At 34.2% G+C, this 19,149-nt stretch overlaps 1 protein-coding gene across 7 annotated transcripts; it reads left to right on the top strand.

The window, feature by feature from the left end:
- The first annotated feature begins 2,070 nt into the window (after positions 1 to 2,070).
- On the top strand, positions 2,071 to 17,527 carry LOC136222197 (uncharacterized). Of its 7 annotated transcripts, none has more exons than XM_066009737.1 (16): positions 2,071 to 2,524; positions 2,795 to 2,834; positions 2,902 to 3,514; positions 4,059 to 4,265; positions 4,382 to 4,690; positions 6,123 to 6,235; positions 7,055 to 8,209; positions 9,538 to 9,676; positions 9,771 to 9,930; positions 10,654 to 10,829; positions 11,942 to 12,027; positions 12,411 to 12,510; positions 13,046 to 13,107; positions 14,505 to 14,664; positions 16,310 to 16,450; positions 17,074 to 17,527. In XM_066009737.1, exons 1-15 carry the CDS (start codon positions 2,413 to 2,415, stop codon positions 16,448 to 16,450), a joined length of 3,573 nt encoding a protein of 1,190 aa, XP_065865809.1. In that variant the 5' UTR covers positions 2,071 to 2,412; the 3' UTR covers positions 17,074 to 17,527. The 7 variants fall into 7 exon arrangements, with proteins under 7 accessions (XP_065865809.1, XP_065865807.1, XP_065865806.1 ...); XM_066009735.1 differs by having other exon boundaries at positions 2,795 to 3,514; positions 7,055 to 7,365; positions 7,453 to 8,209; XM_066009734.1 differs by having other exon boundaries at positions 2,071 to 2,528.
- The last annotated feature ends 1,622 nt before the right edge of the window (positions 17,528 to 19,149 follow it).

Below are 19,149 nucleotides of genomic sequence, written 5' to 3'. Positions count from 1 at the left end.
ACTAGAATACAATGTCACTTTACTGTTTTTTCGATTGACACTCTGAATTCTTGACATGTGTTGTTTCAACATGCCGTTTCTCGATAATCACTACCATTATTACCATCATTTTTACAATTTTCAACTTCTTTGAGACAAAGTAAGGATTTAAGAATCCTATTATTAATTGTGTTGCTTCATTGTCTTCCCTCATAAGCCTATACAAGATAGAACAAGCCTTAACAGACTTTTATTCTTTCTCACTCTCTTTGGCAATTTTCCAAAATTTGTAACAATAGGTTTTCTTCTTGTTTTTTTTTTCTTTCATTATTTATTATATGAAATGTTTGAGATGGAAGAACTCAAAAAAGTCTCATAATCTTGAAAGTCTTAAGAATTCAAGCATGTTCTCAAACATACATAATATAGTAATGGCCCTTAAAAATCAAAGTCTTCAAAAGTTACTAAAATAAACCCTGACTACTGAAAATGCCACTTCCTCTAAACAAGTAAACCTATTAATTTATGGATTGCAGATTCTTATTCTGAACTAAATAAGATGGACGCAAGTCTCCCTTCTAATGGGCACAAGGAATTTAATCCTCTAAAAGGATATTTATTGGTTTTACATAACTTTTAACATGGGGATTGTGTTTTTCTATTTCTGATGGGATGTTGAATACGTTGAACAAGTTTAATCTTTGTTTCTATCAAATCTCTCTGAATGTTTGGTTGGAGTTTTTGCCTTTGGCAAGATCTATGAAGACCTAGATATTAATCTAACCGAGACCTTGTTTCGGTCTTACTAGAAGTCCATGAAATATTTTCCTAATTTTCATTATAAATATTTTTCGGTGTTTGACTACAATATTCGAGAAGGAGTGATGAATGATTACTATTTTCTAATGTATAAGAAGGAATGAAGTAGGGTTCTAAAAAATTAAAAAATATGTTTGTATAATATTTTACTAAACAAACGGGTCCTTAATGACCCTGTTTGGTAAAGAGTTTTTTGGGATAAAATTAGAGGTTTCAGTCACTTTAGAGGTTTTGACTAGTTAAACCTCTAATAGTTATGTTTGGTGGAGAGATGTTTGAAAGAGCTTATTAGGTTCAAGAAGTCACTTTTGAAAAGGGTATTGCTATATACCGCACCCAAATTCCCTATCACCGCCCCCATTGAACAATTTTGCCCTTGCCATAAAAATTTTGTCAAAATTGAGAAAAAATTTTTTTGAGAGAAAATTTAAAATTTAGCCTAAACGGATGCGGCATACCGCATCCGTTCCCGCCATGGGTCGGACAGTATGCGGCATCCATTCCCGCCATGGGTCGGGTGGTACGCCGCATCCGTTCGCGCCATGGGTCGGGTGGTATGACGCATCCGTTTAGGCCAAATTTTGAAATATATAAAATCGTAAAATTTTTAGTGACGAAAAATACTAAATCATTCAATTTTTTGTGACGAAAAATTAAAAATTCTCCTATTTTTTGTGACGAAAAATGCAAAATCGTCATGAAAAATATGTATTATTTTCATGAGTTCTTTGATAAAAAAATATAAATCTTAATGTTTCCGACTCGTAATCATCTATTTTCGAGGTTCGGATTGTCACATATCAATTATTTTCATAATTTTAATTATTGTTGTTCGGGTTTATGATTTTGGAGAGAAAATGCAAAGAAGGTAGAGAGGATTTGAGAAAATTCCACTTTCTTGTTTCAAAAAGTGAGGAGGGCAAATATGTCACAAATGGACGGTGGACCGAAATTTGGGTGCGGTATATAGCAGCTCACTTTTGAAAAGCACATGAAGGATATCTTTAATTCTATTTATTGCCATCTAACCCCAAATAAAAATTTTACTATGTCCTTACTTATCATTTTACACAAACAACTATCAACAATCAGTTAAATTTTACCAAACAAATTTACACAATCATCTATTCAAATTAGCTAACAAAAACAATAATTCGCGACATCTAAAATAATCAGCTAACCTGCTCTAATATATATATTTTTTCCCATAAATCTAAAGGTTGGGCTCGACGGTAAAGCCGATAACGTTTTTATTTTATTTATTTTATATTTTGATATAGGCTTTTTGGCCCAAATTTGAAGCACTGATTTCAAACTACACCTCCGGCTGAAAGTAGACAGAGGCGCTCACCGGTCACCGGTTATTGCAGAGTGGTTCCCTGTCGTAATACGAAGGACAAGCAACAACGAAGTCTTTTTTCTTCCCCAGCGAGGTTCCTAGGCGGCCTGAAACTCTAAAAGAAATTCGATAGAGTTACTGGAAGTGTAATCGGTTAAAAGAAGGAAGATTGCCAGTTGAAAGCAGTGGCAGAGACAGAGTTCGAAAAACGAGACAGAAATGGCAGTTGACACGAATTTCGCATCCTTGTTTGATAAACTAAAGGTGGAAGATCCATGGCTTCCTCCAAGTACTTGGGAATCAATTCCTTCAGAAAATGGCGGTCGTCCCTCCTCCAATTCTCATACTTCTCCCCAACAGCCTCTCCACCATCTATCCTCCGTCTCCGTAAGTAGGTTAAAGTGTATAATTGATAATTTTAGAGAAATTATAGAATATTTTTACTGTATTAATGGATTTTTCAGTTTTTTTTAGTATGGATATGTTAACTTCAACATAATGCCTGTATGTATGATTCAGTTCTAAATGTTTATGGGTGATATGGAAGTATCAATTGAATGGGTTTTCCCTTTTTGAGCAGTTCTGTTTGATGTTTATATCTTCTCTCAAGTAAAAGACATGATTTTTCACCCCTTTTTTTTAATTTTTTCTTTCCAGGAGGCAAGTTTAGTAAGATTAGCATTCAATTCTCTTCAAGGTTTGGAATCAGCTCTTGTTTGTATCCAACAACTTTCTGCTGCCTTTTGTACTGACCCAGCTGACAGGTCCTTCCATGGAATTCCAAGTCTATGGAGCCGTTCTTCAAGCACTCATGCATTGGGAAGGATTCTCAACTCTATAGGCTGCTTTGGTTCTCTGGTTTTTCTTCTTCGTAAATTTGTTGATAATTTTATGAATATACCTATGGATGTGGATCCATCACAATATGGTCAAGAAAATTCTGAATCAGCAAGCCAAAGTCATTGTGGAAGTGATATGCAGAAGGAACATCCTCTGCCTTACAGTCTAGTTAATCAGGCTTTTGCTGTAGCAGTAGGTAAGATATTAGAAGGGTATGTAAGTGCACTTAATACATTATATGCGTCAGTAAGACTAAGGCATTCGTCAGAGGTTGTTAATGTGCCGTTGCACGAGTCTAATGAGGCAGCATTTCTCACAAGCATAGTGCATTCTGAAATTACATTATTGGAGGTCTATCTGCACACAAAGGAGCTGAGGACTCAGATTGAAGCTCTTGGAAATATATGCAACCTGTATGATATAACTCTTTGCTTCTCTGTCTCTTCGCTTGAGGAATTAACTGCTAAAGCAGATTTGGAATTTTCTAAGTTCTGTAGAGGAGGAGATCTTCTTACATATTTATATACTCAAACGACGGTATGCTTAAAATTGTCTGTAGAGTTTCTTCCTTTTTTCCCCCTTTCTTCCTACACTTTTCTCCTCTATACAAATGTATAGATTGACAAATTGTTTATTTCAGTTAACTTCAGTTTCCTTTGGAGGTTTTACAAAGTGTTTTGTTTCATGTGGTTGTACTTTGCTATGGAAATTATGAACACTTCTTGCTCACAAACTGGTTGAGTTTTAACTTTAAGCTGCTGGGCATATGTATGTGGTCAACATGAATGAAGTGCATTCTCTTCCATGTGCTACTGTCCCTTTGAAAGGAAATGTGGGTGGCTTCTATCAGAAGTATTACATTTGTAACTACTATATATCAACGGTCATAGTTTTCATGCTCTTTATAAAAATTGGAGTCATGTTTCCTTTGGATAATTTCCCTTTACAAATTCGATTATATTTCCTTGGATTTTCTTTGAGGCCTCCGAGTTTTGTAATTTCTGTTCCTTAAAATTGAGATTTCATTTTACTGCTCTGGGTTCATTTGAAATAATAATTCCTTGCACTTATTTCCATGCAGGTTGCTGATCCTGCTCACCTCGCTCTACTCAAATTCCTCTTTATTCGGTCATGTGAACCATATTGCAAATTTGTAAGATCATGGATGTTTAGGGCAGAAATTAGTGATCCATACAAGGAATTCATTGTGGAATGTGTTGATAATCTGCCACCTGATTTGCATTGTAAAGCTGGTATCCCTTTTGACTTCCCATTGGCGAGTATTAGGGTAATGTTATTTGAATTAATGTTGGAGAGTTGGAAAGAGATTTTTTTTTTCTTTTTTATATGTTATACTGCTACTATTGTGAGATAAATGTTGATTCTTATCATGTGGTTGGGCAGCAGGATGGAGTTGCTGTTCCATGTTTTCTGAAGGACTTTTTGATTCCAGTTATTAGGGCAGGTCAGCAGCTTCAAGTATTAATGAAGCTGCTTGAATTGTGTGACTATGCTGGCCCAGGTGATCATACTTATGAGGATGTTCTTCCCAGTTGCGGTGGATATTTAACTAATTATATGGTTCATACATCTCCAATGACTTTTAACAAAGCACATTTAAGAGATCTGGTAACTGCCAGGAAAAACTACTACATCAAAATGCAGGAGAAACTTGAAAGTCTATTGACCAAGCTGGAGTTTAGATATCAACAGGTGATGACTTAAGAATTTCTCTTTTATTACGTCTTTGCATTTTATATTTGGTTCGCTTGAATGGACAAAAATATATTTTCTTATGTTTGAACATGTTGCTGTCTAAAATGTGGACAGACTATCGTAGAGGTGGTAACTGTGAACCAATGGGAGATATAATAGAAGGACTATCTGTTCAAATGATTATGCATAATTTCTGGTTATTCATGGTTTCGTCCGTGATTAAAACAATTATGTTGTTTGATAATTTTGTAGCACAAAAGTTTTGAAGTACTTTTCACTTCCCATTTTCCTTAAGTTGTATATATTTGATGTTTTCGTATCTTTCTTGATTTTTCCTTTCCTCGCCATGGTATTGCTTATATCCACTGCCTGTCTTCAATTTTTTCTAGTGAATGTCGTTGGTATTTTAGGAAGAAGAACAACTTTTATTCAATTGAAAATTACTTCTCATCATAATCCATAACTGCCACTTAGCTGTCTAAATAGACACTTCAATAAGAAAATGAGACACATTCCTAAGTTTTTATCTTAACAAACTATGACCAAATAAAAAGATTTAAATTAGATAACTAGTACGACACTACTTCTAAAGAATAGGAATGGATTAAAGTGAAAATACTAATGCTAGAAACCAACAATTGAATTAATACCAACAAGTATACTGCCTCATTTAATCAGCTGAAGCACACAAATATCATTTTGGTCCCAGCAATTGGCAATGAGAGAGTTCTTATCAAACTTTCACATGAATCTGCCAGAGTTCTGGTATTGTACTATTGCTAAGATGGAATGGCATTTGTAGCATCTTATATCATGAGATTTGAAGAAATTTTCTCAACAAATAGGCTACAGTTGTCCTTCCTTTTAGCCGAAGTAACTATTCCTGATATAAAATATTCACTTCCTATGTGCACTCCCTTTCTTTTGTGTGTTTCTTTTAATACCGGAAAACATCATGTATTCATGATATGAATCTTAGGTTGCTTATGATTTTCTTTTTAAAACTATTTGAAGGAGACAAACCTGAAATACTTATGTTCATTGCTTAATAATTTTGTTAACTAATCCTGATATTGGTATTTTAGCATTGAGATGCCATAGTTTCTTTCCAAAACTTCGCTGTTTAACACTGTGATATATGCTACCTTGTGCCTGAAAAGTAACGGATAGAGTACGTTGTTTTCGGCATTTTGTAACTTCTTCAGTTTTTATTCATTCTGAAGGTACCTTTGTTCACTACGACCACTTGATTCCTACACTTGGCCTCTGTTCATTGTATTAGACAGCTTCATTTCAAAATTGGATATTTTCTTCTATGATTAATACTAATAAATTGTTCTGTATACCTGTTTGTGCGTCTGCTTTTATAGAATATATGTGGTTATTCAACAGCCTTGTTATAACTTGGTTGAACAATTCCATTTTTCAGGTAGCTCTGCATAATGCTGCGCCAATCATCTTTGACAACAGTAGAGGAGGTCTAAAAAGTGAAATATCATTTGCTTTGAATAGCCCAACAGCTGATAAATGGATCTCAAATGTGTAATCTCTCTTTCTCTCTGCCTCCCTGTACTCATATTTGATGTCTTTGCATGTGCTTGAGAGCAGACTTGTGCAGTAGGTATTTGCTAACAGTTGCTTAACCTGGCCAACATCAGTAGAGTGTTTGAACTGGATAAATATCATGTGAGGATGAGAGAATACTGTAATGACTGTTTTCTGTTTGGTTTGCTCAGTTTGAATAGCAGAGCAAATAGAACCAATCAAGTTGACCTCGACACAAACAAACGAAAGTAAAAAGTGTACGAATACCAAGTCAAACTTGTAAATTTGACCATAGTTTTGAAATTATTGGCCGCTTATTTTTTCAACCAATGGAGGTTGTAGGTTTGTTATTCTTAATAGCCCAACAATGCTACATACTTGTAATTCAGACCTCATTTCAAATCCCTGGGCTTTTATTTTTTAATAAATCTCAAGTTTATGTTCATTTATAATATATTTAAGAAGGCACTTCTGATAAGAAAGCCATGGATTAGGGGAATGGATTGGTTAACTTTCAAACCTTCAGGTTTATTTGCTGCTGCAACTTCAATTTAAGTTGATTCAACCTAAAATTTAGGACCTTGAACTGATTGAATTTTTTTGATTATATATTTATAGGAACCTTAGCTGACCAAAACTGTTTTCCAATGTGAGATTTTCCAGATATTTTAAGCCAATTTTACTGGGTTTATCTGTTGTTTTTCTCCCTGAATATCAATTGATTTGAATAGTTTATGCTTTTCTGATTTCCTGGGTAATATACCATTTTAAATTGCTGTTATAGGCTGGCTCATTGTTGGGTTCTCCGCTTCTCAGGACTGGTGATAAAATCTGCTCCAACTCTAGTGAAAGAGATGGATCTGATTGGTTTGATACTTCTGAGGCATCTGAGTGTTCATCTTTAACTGGTTCTGATGAGCAAGCTGAGGTAGAACAACCATTGTTTCCCAATAATTTTGTTGAACAGGAACACCAGTATCTATCCTCTGTAAGGTTTTCTCTGAGTAGCAGTGTTGATAATACCTTGGGAAAGTCAACTCAAAGGAAAGACTCACAAGATGTGGAAAGTAATTTACCTGATTATCTTCAAAAAAATAACGCTCTTGACCATTTTACGCAATCTCATTGTAAGAAGAAAGCTCTCCGTCACATGTTTGAGCCTCCAAGTTTTTCAGTTCCAAACTTGTCATGCATACCTAATGCACAGTTTACAGATGGCTTTACAGATAAAAGCTGGTCACTGGGCCTTCCAAATAATCCTTTCTATGATGATCATGAGTATAGGTATCACCAGAGGTTGGATCACTACACATCACCTGAAGTCAACAAAGCGGATAAGGATTCTTTCAATAGAAATCTACCATGCTTTAGAAAAGTGACATCCAGAAAAGGTGTTCCAGACATGGGCAAAGATCAACTTGAAAATGCTTTTAATACTTCAAATTCACTGACATTGCAAATGGGGAAGGATCATTGCCGAAGCAATATTTTCAGTACAAATCCAAACTTGACAAGAAATGCATCCTTCAACCCAAGGAACAAACATGGATGGAAATGCAGCTTAGCTTATGGACATTCATTACCTTGCTATGACTTTTCAACTGTAGAAAATCCTTTGGCAGTATTTGACGAGAAATTAACTGTCAGCTTAAGAAATGAAATTGAGTATCAGGTTCACTCCACGGATAAGATTTATGACCAAGGTAAACAAGATAACGGTGAAGATAGTGTTTTGGTCAATGATGGAAGAACTACTTGTCCTTCCTCACCCTTAGACACAGAGGAACAAGGCCGAGAAGCTCTTCTTTCAACAGATTTTTCTGGTGGGAAAAGTTGGGAGAGTTTGCTTAATAATTTTCACTGCACTGAAAAGGAAAGTGTCAGGGAACAGAGTGAGAGTTTGCTGGCAGTGTTTGAGATTCCTCTTGATTTCATTATTGACAAATGCTTGCTGCAGGAGATCTTGCTTCAGTATCCTTATATTTCTCCCTAGAATAACAAATAAGTTTGTCTGCTTTGATGCATATCTTAATTACTCTATATACGTGCATTCATTTGTATTAAATGTACTGAAAGATGGTTTTGCAATTGCTTTGTTTTTTGGCACTATAGTTCTGTCTCCAAGCATGATGGATATATTATGCTTATGAGATGTGTGGCTTTAACATAATTGGGTTTAACAGTTGTTCTTTATGTCCTCTACCGGCTCTAAAAATTTCTATTCTAATTCATTGTCTACAAACTAGCAAACAAGTTTCTAGGTAGATGTGATTGATTAATATAACAAACTAGCAAACAAGTTTCTAGGTAGATGTGAGGTTGAGGATATGAAAGTGTGTCCTGTTTGCACAAGGCTTTTTTATACTATATGCTGTCAGGCAACTGCTTATTTTACCCTTGCATTGCGAGGTATATGTCTTGTTGATTATCGTTACTTTCTGTCTCTTAATTGCAATTATGATGCACGACCTATATGTCATAGACTCATAATGGAGAAACCTCACTGCCCCATGGTGTATTACTGCCACATTTTGCAATATCCATTTGAGTGAAGTATCTATGGAACACATTTATTTATTTTCATCACTTTCGTAGGTTTTTCTTTTCTGTCTTCATACTGTTCTCCCTTTCATCATTTTTCTTGTATCCTATTATTTTTGAGTAATCCTTTCTTTTTCTTCTTTTGGCTAACTCTTTATGCATCCATTTTTTTAGGTTTGTTTCTTGGTTGATCTGGATCAAAGAGCTTAAATTCTCTCTCTTTCTTCATTCACATGCAAATAGAATTGTGTGCGATGTAAAATTGGATAATTTGACTGTTGTATGATATTGTTTAATTAACTCTTTTTTTTCTTATTGATTTCTTTGGTACTTGTCAAAATTTTATATATGTGTCTGTCAATGGCTTTGCAAATCATATAGGAGCCTTTTCAATGAACATCACTGAGGTTTTCTCTCATCCAAAAACAATCAGAAATCTTTTGTTGATTTGAGGAGTCTGAACTTTTCAGTTCCCAAAAAATTCTCGTGGAAAGTGATGTTTTGCTATCATGAGAAATTTTAATTAAAACGGGCGGGGCAGAGAAGTTGCTTGGCATTCTGAAATTATCATTACATCTGACATCATGGATTGGTAGTTTTCTTTGTTTCCTTTGTTCACTACTTTTCTATCTTGGTCCATTTGATCTTTCTCTTATCCATGGCATAGATATGAAAATCATTTGTAATTTCATGCTAGTAGTATGTTTTGGAAGAATAATCTCAATACACGAAGCTATATGTTCCCTTAACAGTGTTAGATACTGTTATGTAAGTAAGCTAGCCATCAAGCTACTAGAGGGGTTTGATTTGCATGAACATTTTTTGGCACTACGGCGGTACCACTTCATGGAATTAGCAGATTGGGTTGATTTGTTTATCAAGTCCCTTTCACATCATGTACTTTTTCAATTATCACATTACTATGCATTGTTTTCTGAGATGATTTGTTTCAAAAAAATCTTTCTAAATTCCATTCCTTGTTCACTTGAAGAATTGGCATGCTCTGGAGGCAGATCAAAGAGTCTCAGAAATTCAAGGGTTCCTTGAGATGTCAGTTCAGAGGTCTTCATGTGAACGAGACCCAAATAAGGATCGGTTGTTTGTGCACATAAAAGAGAACACTAGATTGCCTCTTTCAACAACTTCAATTGGTGAGTTTCTTTTTCCTTTATTCTTCATGCATATGTGTTAGTGGTTAGAGTTGTGACATGCCGCATGAAAGCCCTGGGTATATGAAGGTGCAGATGTAGCTATGGTGCTGAATCTTGCACTATATCAGAAGGCATTTTGACTTTGCTTTTACTAGGGCACACACCTCGTCCCAAGGACCAGAATGCAGAACAACCTTTTAGTGGTTTACTTTCTCTTTGTGTATTTCATTGTCTTCAAATTTTTTGGTTTTTATAAAGTGACTGCTTTATCAGTATCCCTGAATTTTTTGGATAGTATCCATTTATGAATGGGTTAACATTTTAATCTCTTATTTTCTTAATCCAAGAGCTCTTTTGAGCTTCTGGATGATTAAAAGCTTTTTTACTTTCCTGACACTTGCAAGCCCTTTAAGTCTTCGACATTCCTTCAGTTGCTTTTCCGCCAAGCCAAACCTTGATTTCTTTTAGGAACCATAACATTCAAGGTATTAACTTTAGATATTAATATTCGTTTTCTTGCATTTTAACTGCTAAGAGATTGATTTAACTATATACAATTTTGTTTCCTTTCTAAAATATTATGGTCGCAGAATATTTTGGTAGTCTTCAACAAGCATTTGTATTTGTTCATTACTATATTAATTTGCCACTGTGGTTGCTATTTTTTTTAATATTTACTTCTCCTTTATTTTCTGTTTTCATCTTTTACTGATATTGAACTAGTCAATGTGGCAGGAGTCCATTCCTTTGATTTCTTGGGTTTGGGTTATCGAGTGGATTGGCCTGTCAGTATTGTTCTGACTCCTAGTGCGTTGAAAATATATGCTGATATATTCAGTTTTCTAGTACAAGTGAAGCTTGCTGTTTTCTCTTTGAATGATGTATGGCGCTCATTAAAGGTACTACTTCCATGACAACTGCATTATGTTTTGAAATATTCATCTGCATGTTTGTATCATGCTCTATATTCACTTGGACCCTTTTTTTTGCAAAGAAAGGACAGAAAACAACAAAACAACAAAACTATGATGATGTAGTCATCCTAGAGAAGGAGACACCTAAAATTATCATCCTGGATGATCTGACTAAGGCCCTCAAAAGGGAGGGTTAGGCAGAATGGATCGAACTCATGAACTTTCTTTGCGTTGAAATCCATACATCTATCCCTCTAACGAAACACTTGATTAACTTGCACTGTTCTGAACTCCTGCATCAGTCTATGAATAGCAGCAACCAAATTACAGTTAGGATGAAAAGAGTACATACCATTCACCAACCTGACAGCTTCAACACAATTAGCTTCCAAAATCACAGCATCATAACCAAGAATTCTGGCCAATTTGAAACCAGAAAATGGTGGAGGAGTAGGGGCTGTATAGCTATTTGAAGCCATTTAAAAAACTCACAAAATTTGGTTTAGTGAAAGACTCCTTGCTTGTTATCTCTTAACCGACCCAGATTTACCCACAATCCCATTAAATCAGAAGCTCTGATCTGATACCATTTGTAAACCAAGAGGTTGTGGAAAAAACAAAAACAGACCAAGCTGAAAACTGAAAGCTATGTATAAACTTCATTGAACAAAAGATTTATATTGGTTACAAAAGATTTTTTGTCAAGCAATTAACTAATCCTACCAAAAAGCTTACAACTACAATTAAAGCCCCATACTTCAGCCATGCTTTGTACTTAAAGCTGACAACAAATCGCAAGCTTAACAGTAAAAAGTAACATTAATCTAAATTGATCCCCAAAATGTCAAATCAAACAATTTGCATCTCTACATATATATAATCAATTCTTGTTGTGTTTTGTTGCTCAAGTATTCAATGTCTAAATTAATGCCAAGGAACTCTTTCTTTTTCTTCTTTCTAAATCGACCTGAAATAAGCATATTCATTTCTCTAGAAACTTAGAATAGAATACTAATGTCTGTCATCTGACTAAGTAATTTTACATCTGAGACCATGAGAGTTGCTTTGTCTTATATCAGACTGTATGTCTTCTACAGGATGTTATACACTTCATTGGTAAAAGTAGCCATTCTGCAGAACATAAAAAGGAAGTGCACCAATTTAATATGTTGATAAAAATGAGGTATGCAAGTTTTTCCTTTATATGCATATATTTTATAGTTACTTTCATTCTGTATTGTGCCTAAGTGACAATGGAAGCTTTTCTTTCAGGTTTTACATTCATATGACCTACTTTTCATTGAAAAACTTGCACACATTTATAATAAATTAAGGAAAGGTGCATCAAATAGTAAAAAGTTTAATGTGTAGGATCTGGTCATGATTAGAAACAATCTTTTACCATAAATCAAGGGTCTAATTACTTGATGTGGTCTCAATCTTCTTATTGGAATTAAGTCTGGCTAAGGTGCACAAAAATAGAGGTTTCAATAGGAGTGCATAAGTGGGAACTTTTATGCTTTGCAAATGGACAGTTATTTATGTCATTACTCTAAAATATGACAGGCACCAGGTCAATCATTTTATATCTACTCTACAGCAATATGTGTTGTCACAATTGTCTCACATATCATGGGGCAGATTTCTGAACAACCTAAAACACAAGGTTTGAATCTGCATGCTTCTTACTTTCCATTTTCTTCTGCCAATTTGATTTCTATTTCTTTATATTTATGTGTATTTGATAAAGTTAAAAGTCTTTTCCAGTTTTCCCTATACTTCTCATGGTAGTTGAAAATGTTTACTTTGCTGCTCAAGCTTAATGTCCATTTGAGTGTTAAATTTTCAAACTTCAATGCAAATCACTGGGAGATAAGTGCAGAACTCTTTTCCATCTTCTAGAGTGACTAATTGCAGATATATATGTAGCTTTAGGTGTCTATTAGCTTGTTTAACTTGCAAGAATGAGTGTTGAAATGTCTTTATTATCTTGGATTACAAATGCTATTTTGTCATAATCCATGATTAATGGTGGGTTTGATTCATTATAGAAACATGAATTCCCTCTTTGATTGATATATTTTACTAGCATTGATTGATTTCCATGATTTCTCTTCTCAGATGGCCTCATTTGTTTCAGTAAAAGAAAAAGAACTCTTCATTTTTCTCATTTAGTTGGTGTTGGCTTTTGTGTATTTTAGGTCAAAGATATGATGGATTTGGAATCAGTGCACATGGAATATTTAACTGATTCACTGCGCATGTAAGTTCAGGTCTTCTGGTTTAATGTTTGAGCCTTCATTTATTAGCATGAAAATATATCCATGTATTCTTTAGACCATATTTACCTATTTGTTGATTTTTTCCCCTTCTTGGTCAGTATATACAAAGACTGGTAAATTACACCTATGGCCCCTCAACTTTGCCCTTACTCTCTTTGGCTCTTGAATTCCAAAGCAGACATAAAACTCCTGAACTTTGCCTTTTACTTCCTTAATGGCCCATTTTGACTGTTGACAATCTCCAAATGACTGAGGAGGACCTCAAAATGGAAAAGTTCAGTAATTGAAGTTGTTTAGAACCACAATTCCCATGAAACCACCATTTTTTATTTTCCAAATCAATTTTCAGAGCACTCTCTCTCTTAACCAAACAACACATAAATGATCTCAAAACCAAAAACTGATAGGATTAAAGTTACTTAGAATATTATTTCTATAAGCTCTACAATGGATGATTACCTGGTCAACGGTAAACGGTGGGTAGGGGTGTTAATGAGTTCGCAAACTATTCGAGTTTGGCTCGGTCAGAGTTTGGTCAAAGCTCGAGATATTAACGAGCCAAACCCGAGCTTCCTTAAGTTCGGCTAGAAAGCTCACGAACTAGCTCGATTTTTTTTAAAGGCCCATGAAAAAACACTTAATCAGTGCCTATAGGCATTTAACTAGTCTGAAAATTAGGAATTTAAAGTTCAAAGTACAAACCCTAAAGACTAATTAGATTCTCCCTCCTGAAGCTCTCCCTCTACTCTATCATCCACACTAGTAGCACTAACAACTTATCGTCCATACCCAACTTCTTCCACGACAAGGTCATATGTGAGTTTGTCTTCTTCGGCCACCAATAGCAGCTACTATTTTTAGCGCTCGACCATGACAAATGATTGTTTTTTATCTTTCTTTTTTTGTAATCTTTTAAACTCATGCGGTTTATGTTATAGAGATTTCATTTTTTTATCTTCTATGGTACTTATTCTATATATGTATGAAGAATATGGTTAAAGCTCGTAAAAGCTCGGCTCGATCAAAGTTTGGTCAAAGCTCGGCCAATCTCGGGTCGGTCAAAGCTCCTCGAGATATTAACGAGCCAATACCGAGCTTACCTAGGTTTTCGGCTCGTTAAAACACCCCTAAAAGGGGCTATAAAGAAACTAAAGGGCAAAGTTCATGGGTCATAAAGAAAGTAAGGGCAAAGTTCATGGGTCATAAAGAAAGTAAGGGCAAAGTTGAGGGACCATGGGTGTAATTTACCCATACAAAGACAGATGAATTTTCAACTTTATTCTTGTTTTGATTTATTTATTTTTACTTATACTCACTTTTTTGTCCTTTTCCATTTTTGTAATGGTGGATGAGTTTAACAATAGTTTAACCTTGGCAGATGTTTTCTTTCTGATGAAACAAGAACGATAGCCAGCATCATAGAAAGAATATTGCAATGTGCCTTAGATTTTCGGTCTTGTCTTACCTCCAATTCCGGGGATGGGGTATTGAATCAAGGAGATTTGCTTGGTAAACTTTCTAGAATCAATATGTCCCAGGTAATCTCTTGCACTATTCTCAAATGCATTGACTGAATAACTTCGAGAGCTGCAGTTCATTTCATTACTGTTTTACTATGTGCATAACATGTGAATCATAAATCTCATCTACTTGTGAATATCATCTTTTTTTATTAAAATAAACAAATAATAAGAGTTATCCATAATGATATGCATTGTAAAACATAGTATCTATAGTCTTGGTATATTAAAATGGAATATCATAATGTTCTAAGAGTTCTGATGATTTTATAGAATTAAGAGATGTAGGAGGGTGTAAGTTGCAGCTCCTTAATCTCCTGCATCAGTAAGATATTATTTATATCGTTTAAGGTGTATAAAAATGATCCTTACTCAGAAAACGAAAATACACAATTAACTCATGAAACTAGGCTTTATATATAACTGTTATTGTTCCTAAAATACTATGCTGTTGTTTATACTTCTAATACATATACAACTATCAGCATTCCCTTCACTTCAAGGTGATACATATATATCTTCGTACCCGTATGATATACAAACAAAATGATGGAACAATCTGCTACACAGAACCTTAGTAGACAGAGCTGCTAATTGACTTTTTGGATTTATATAATCAATCGTAGAATTTGATCGCTGAATTTTTCTTAACAAAAGACCTGTCAATTTTAATGTGCTTGGTGCCGTCTGTGTAGGACAAGATTATGAGTGATATTAATAGCAGCCTTGTTCAAGAAGACTGGCTTCACTTTAAATAAATTTTAATCTTATATCTTCTTTAATCCATAAAAGTTCAAGATTACCCATTGTCATGGCTCTATACTCGGCCTTTGCACTTGATCTTGTAATCACACCTTTTTTCCTCCGAATACTTGGTTTTCATCAACAAAGGTACAAGAAACTGAGTAGATAGCCTATCATTAGAACTGGCCCCCAGTTTGCATTTTATATGCTTCTATTTTGGAGAACAGCAAGCCTTTCTCAGGTGTAGATTTTGAGTATTTTAACATCTAAAAGCCTGAGTATGTTATTTTGAAATGTCAATAAGAGATGGATAACTGGATTATTTGTTGGGGTCAGTGTTGCGGTTATATGATAAACCACTGTCAATTTCTGACACGACAACACGGAGACTACCCGCCTAGCACGATCCATTTGACAAGATTATCATTTTCCTTGTATATATCACATAACATGATTAGGACATGACAACCCATTTTGACATATCTTAGTTTCACAAATAGTTATCTTCCAAATGACATTGTACCCTTAAATATTCTGTATTGTCTCACCATGTCTTGAAAATATATTTTCATATGATATGCGAAGTCCCGTAATGTCTGCATTATGGGGTGGTAGTACTGATTTTCACAATCACATACCCGAGGCCCGCACATACGTCACGCGGCTAGTGTTTTCCCGCGTGACACTTAGATGATCTTGCTATCAAAGATTGCTAAGCAAGCCTTTGAATCTGGAATCTGGCCCCATTGGCCCGTTTCACTCCATTGGCCGGACTTCTGAGGGATGTAACACATAGGTAGCATATGATATAATCAGAAGGATGTTACTTGACATTAATGGTTTACAATTCTGTTAAAATGTATAAGTTACATATACAACTGCAAATCTTTTACATCGCTAATTGCTTTCGTTTTTGCAGGTGTTTGCCATAAGGCAGAAGTTCAACAAAAATCTGAAAGAATTGCATCTATGTTACCTTAGATCACCCAAGCATGGAGAGTTTGGGCTCTCTTCCTTTTGGGGATATCTTAACTACAATCAGTATTTCACTGACGCATAGGTAATCAAATTGAACTCTTATCATTGTTTATTGGGTTAAGGTGCAAAAATACCCCTAACGCTTTGGGTCAGGAGCAAGTTTACCTCTAACGTCTAAAATGGTGCAATTTACCCCTTTGTTGGAAGCCAAGAGCAATTTTACTCTTGATGTTGATAAATTGTATCAATTTCAGACACTATTATAAAACACAAATATTTTTGTGCCTTATTCTGCACCAATTGCATAACAATCGGTTCTAAAAAAAAGATTTCATGTTTTTTATAATTTAATAATAATTAATATTTATAAATTCGGTGAATTTTTTGAATTTTTTTTATCTAATTCGTACAAAAAGACAGTATTTTTATTTATTTTTTCATATTCAACATATGTTTGTGATTTGTTACTGATAAAATGACGCACTTGTGAAGTGTAGCTCATGATCGTTTGATTCATTATTTCTGAAATTGATCCAATTTATCAACGTTAGGGGTAAAATTGCTATTGGCTTTCAAAGTTAGGGGTAAAATTGCTCCTGACCCAAAACGTTAGCGGTATTTTTCTACCTTAACCCTTGTTTATTCATTCAAGGACTTGTGAGTTTGATTACCTAATAATAGTTTATCTGATTATTCTGTAATCAGTTCGAGGCTCGTCGGGCACTCTTTGGGTGGTTCTTCTCCCAATTAAAGCAATGTGTATACTCGAACTCAAACTCGAACTCGAACTTGAGATCTCTAGTTTTCTGAGCTCAATTTCCTCGTTCCAACATGTATTCTTGTAGTTCTATTTTATGATCCTCGGCGGTTAACCCTCTTTCGCCTGAGTTGGGTCTTAGTTATACATTGCAGGATGGGGGAATAAAAATGAAGTGGATGTGTGTCTTCTATTATGACAGAATGGAAGTATCTGTTCTGCTAGCAATCTGTTGATTCGGCTGAATACGAGGATTCATTAATAGAAAGAAAGGAGAGAAAATTTTGTTTGATTTGTTATTCAATTTGAAAAAGGGTAAAAAGTTTCTATAGTGAGTAGAAGTTTTGTGTTCCGATGGTTATTAAAGTATATTTTGATCCAATAAAGTTATTAAAATAGCAATTTTGTATCAATAAATTCACTATAGCCAAATCCTGACGATTTGGACCACCAAAAGATGTTGTGGCTGTCACGTTAATAATACCCCATTATATATCCGACACATGTCGCCACTTGACAATTAAAGATAAAAAAAGAATTGATTCAATTTAGGGGTAAATTATTAGAAGCATGTGGTTTTCCATGTCAAATGGAGGATCTCCCATACATATTTTGACATGTGTAATATGGATCCACACATATTATAAGAGGTTCTACTATTTTAATTATTACGTGGGGTCACAATACACATGTCCAAATGTGAGTGACATGAAAGACCCGATGTTTAATGTAAGAACTCCAATTTAGGATAAGGGTTACAAGCTAGGATATTTAGAAAATTTATTTTTTAATTGACATGTATCATCATGTGGCCATGTGGTGATATATATTAGACATATTGTAAGGTGTTATTGATATGAGAGTCACGTTAGTTTTCCGGAAGTTATGATTGTCGGATTCCGGTTATAGTGACTTTATTGACACAAATATGCTACTTTAGTGGCTTTATTAGAACAACTTTAGTGATCATTTAGTGAACATGGAAACTTTTTACCTACTTTTTACCCATTTAACATGTGCCAAACTATCTCTTATAAAAGATGTTTTATTTATTTATTTTTTTATAAGAGGATGAGTTTGATCGTACAATCCCTTTAAAGATAGGTGTAGCAATTGAGTTATGTTTTTTATTTTGATGTTTAATTCCTATTTATAGCTAGGAAAAAAAAGACATTATATTTTTTTTTTATTGATTGGGCTAAACAAAATTAATGGAAAAAATTGGATGTTTGAAATTCAAAAAAAAAAAAAAAAAAAAAGTTAACCAAAATGTATTAAAAAAATGATATTTTTATTTAAAAGTCGATGGTTAAAGATGTATATTTATATTTAGTTTTTATGTTCAAAATATTTTAAAACTTCAAATTTATTTGATTAAGTGTTTTTCTCAATAGAATTTGAATTTGAATATATTAATTTTGTATATTGATTGTAAAATAAATGATTATAATTTAAAAGTTCTTTTCTATGAAAATTTGCTAATAGTTACTAATAGGTTAATGATATATGGTTAATCATAAAACTTTAAGTTTAATATTGAATTATAGGACTAAATGTGTTATTTTGCAGTTTGACATTTTGAATTTATATTTGGATCTATCATGTTTCTAAACTTATCAACTGTGAACATCTAACATGTTTATTTGTTAACATATCATAAGATGTGTTTTGTGTTTAGGTGAAAGTTTGACTTGTGTAATCTTTTTTTTAATGAAAGATGAGTGTAAGGGGGATAACTCCAGGACTCGAATATTATAAAAGAATAAAAAAAAAAATACAAGAATGAAGGTTTAAAAGGGAAAGTAAACAAAGACAACTAAAACGAGGGCGGTTATACAAAGCAGAATTGCTCCTTTTAACACAAGTCATCAGAAATAAGGTGTAAACAAAAGTCCGGGCTAGTATGCCACCAAGATAAAGAAGTTGATCATTGGCCAAATCCGGCCAAGACGTTTGCAACTCGATTGCCTTTTCTATAGACATGAGAAACCACAAAGCTCATAGAAGAAATATAGTGTAGGACT

This window comes from Euphorbia lathyris, chromosome 3 (assembly GCF_963576675.1).
Source record: "Euphorbia lathyris chromosome 3, ddEupLath1.1, whole genome shotgun sequence".
NCBI lineage: Eukaryota > Viridiplantae > Streptophyta > Magnoliopsida > Malpighiales > Euphorbiaceae > Euphorbia > Euphorbia lathyris.
Note: the sequence above shows the minus strand (reverse complement) of the source record. Positions and strands in the feature narration are given on the sequence as shown.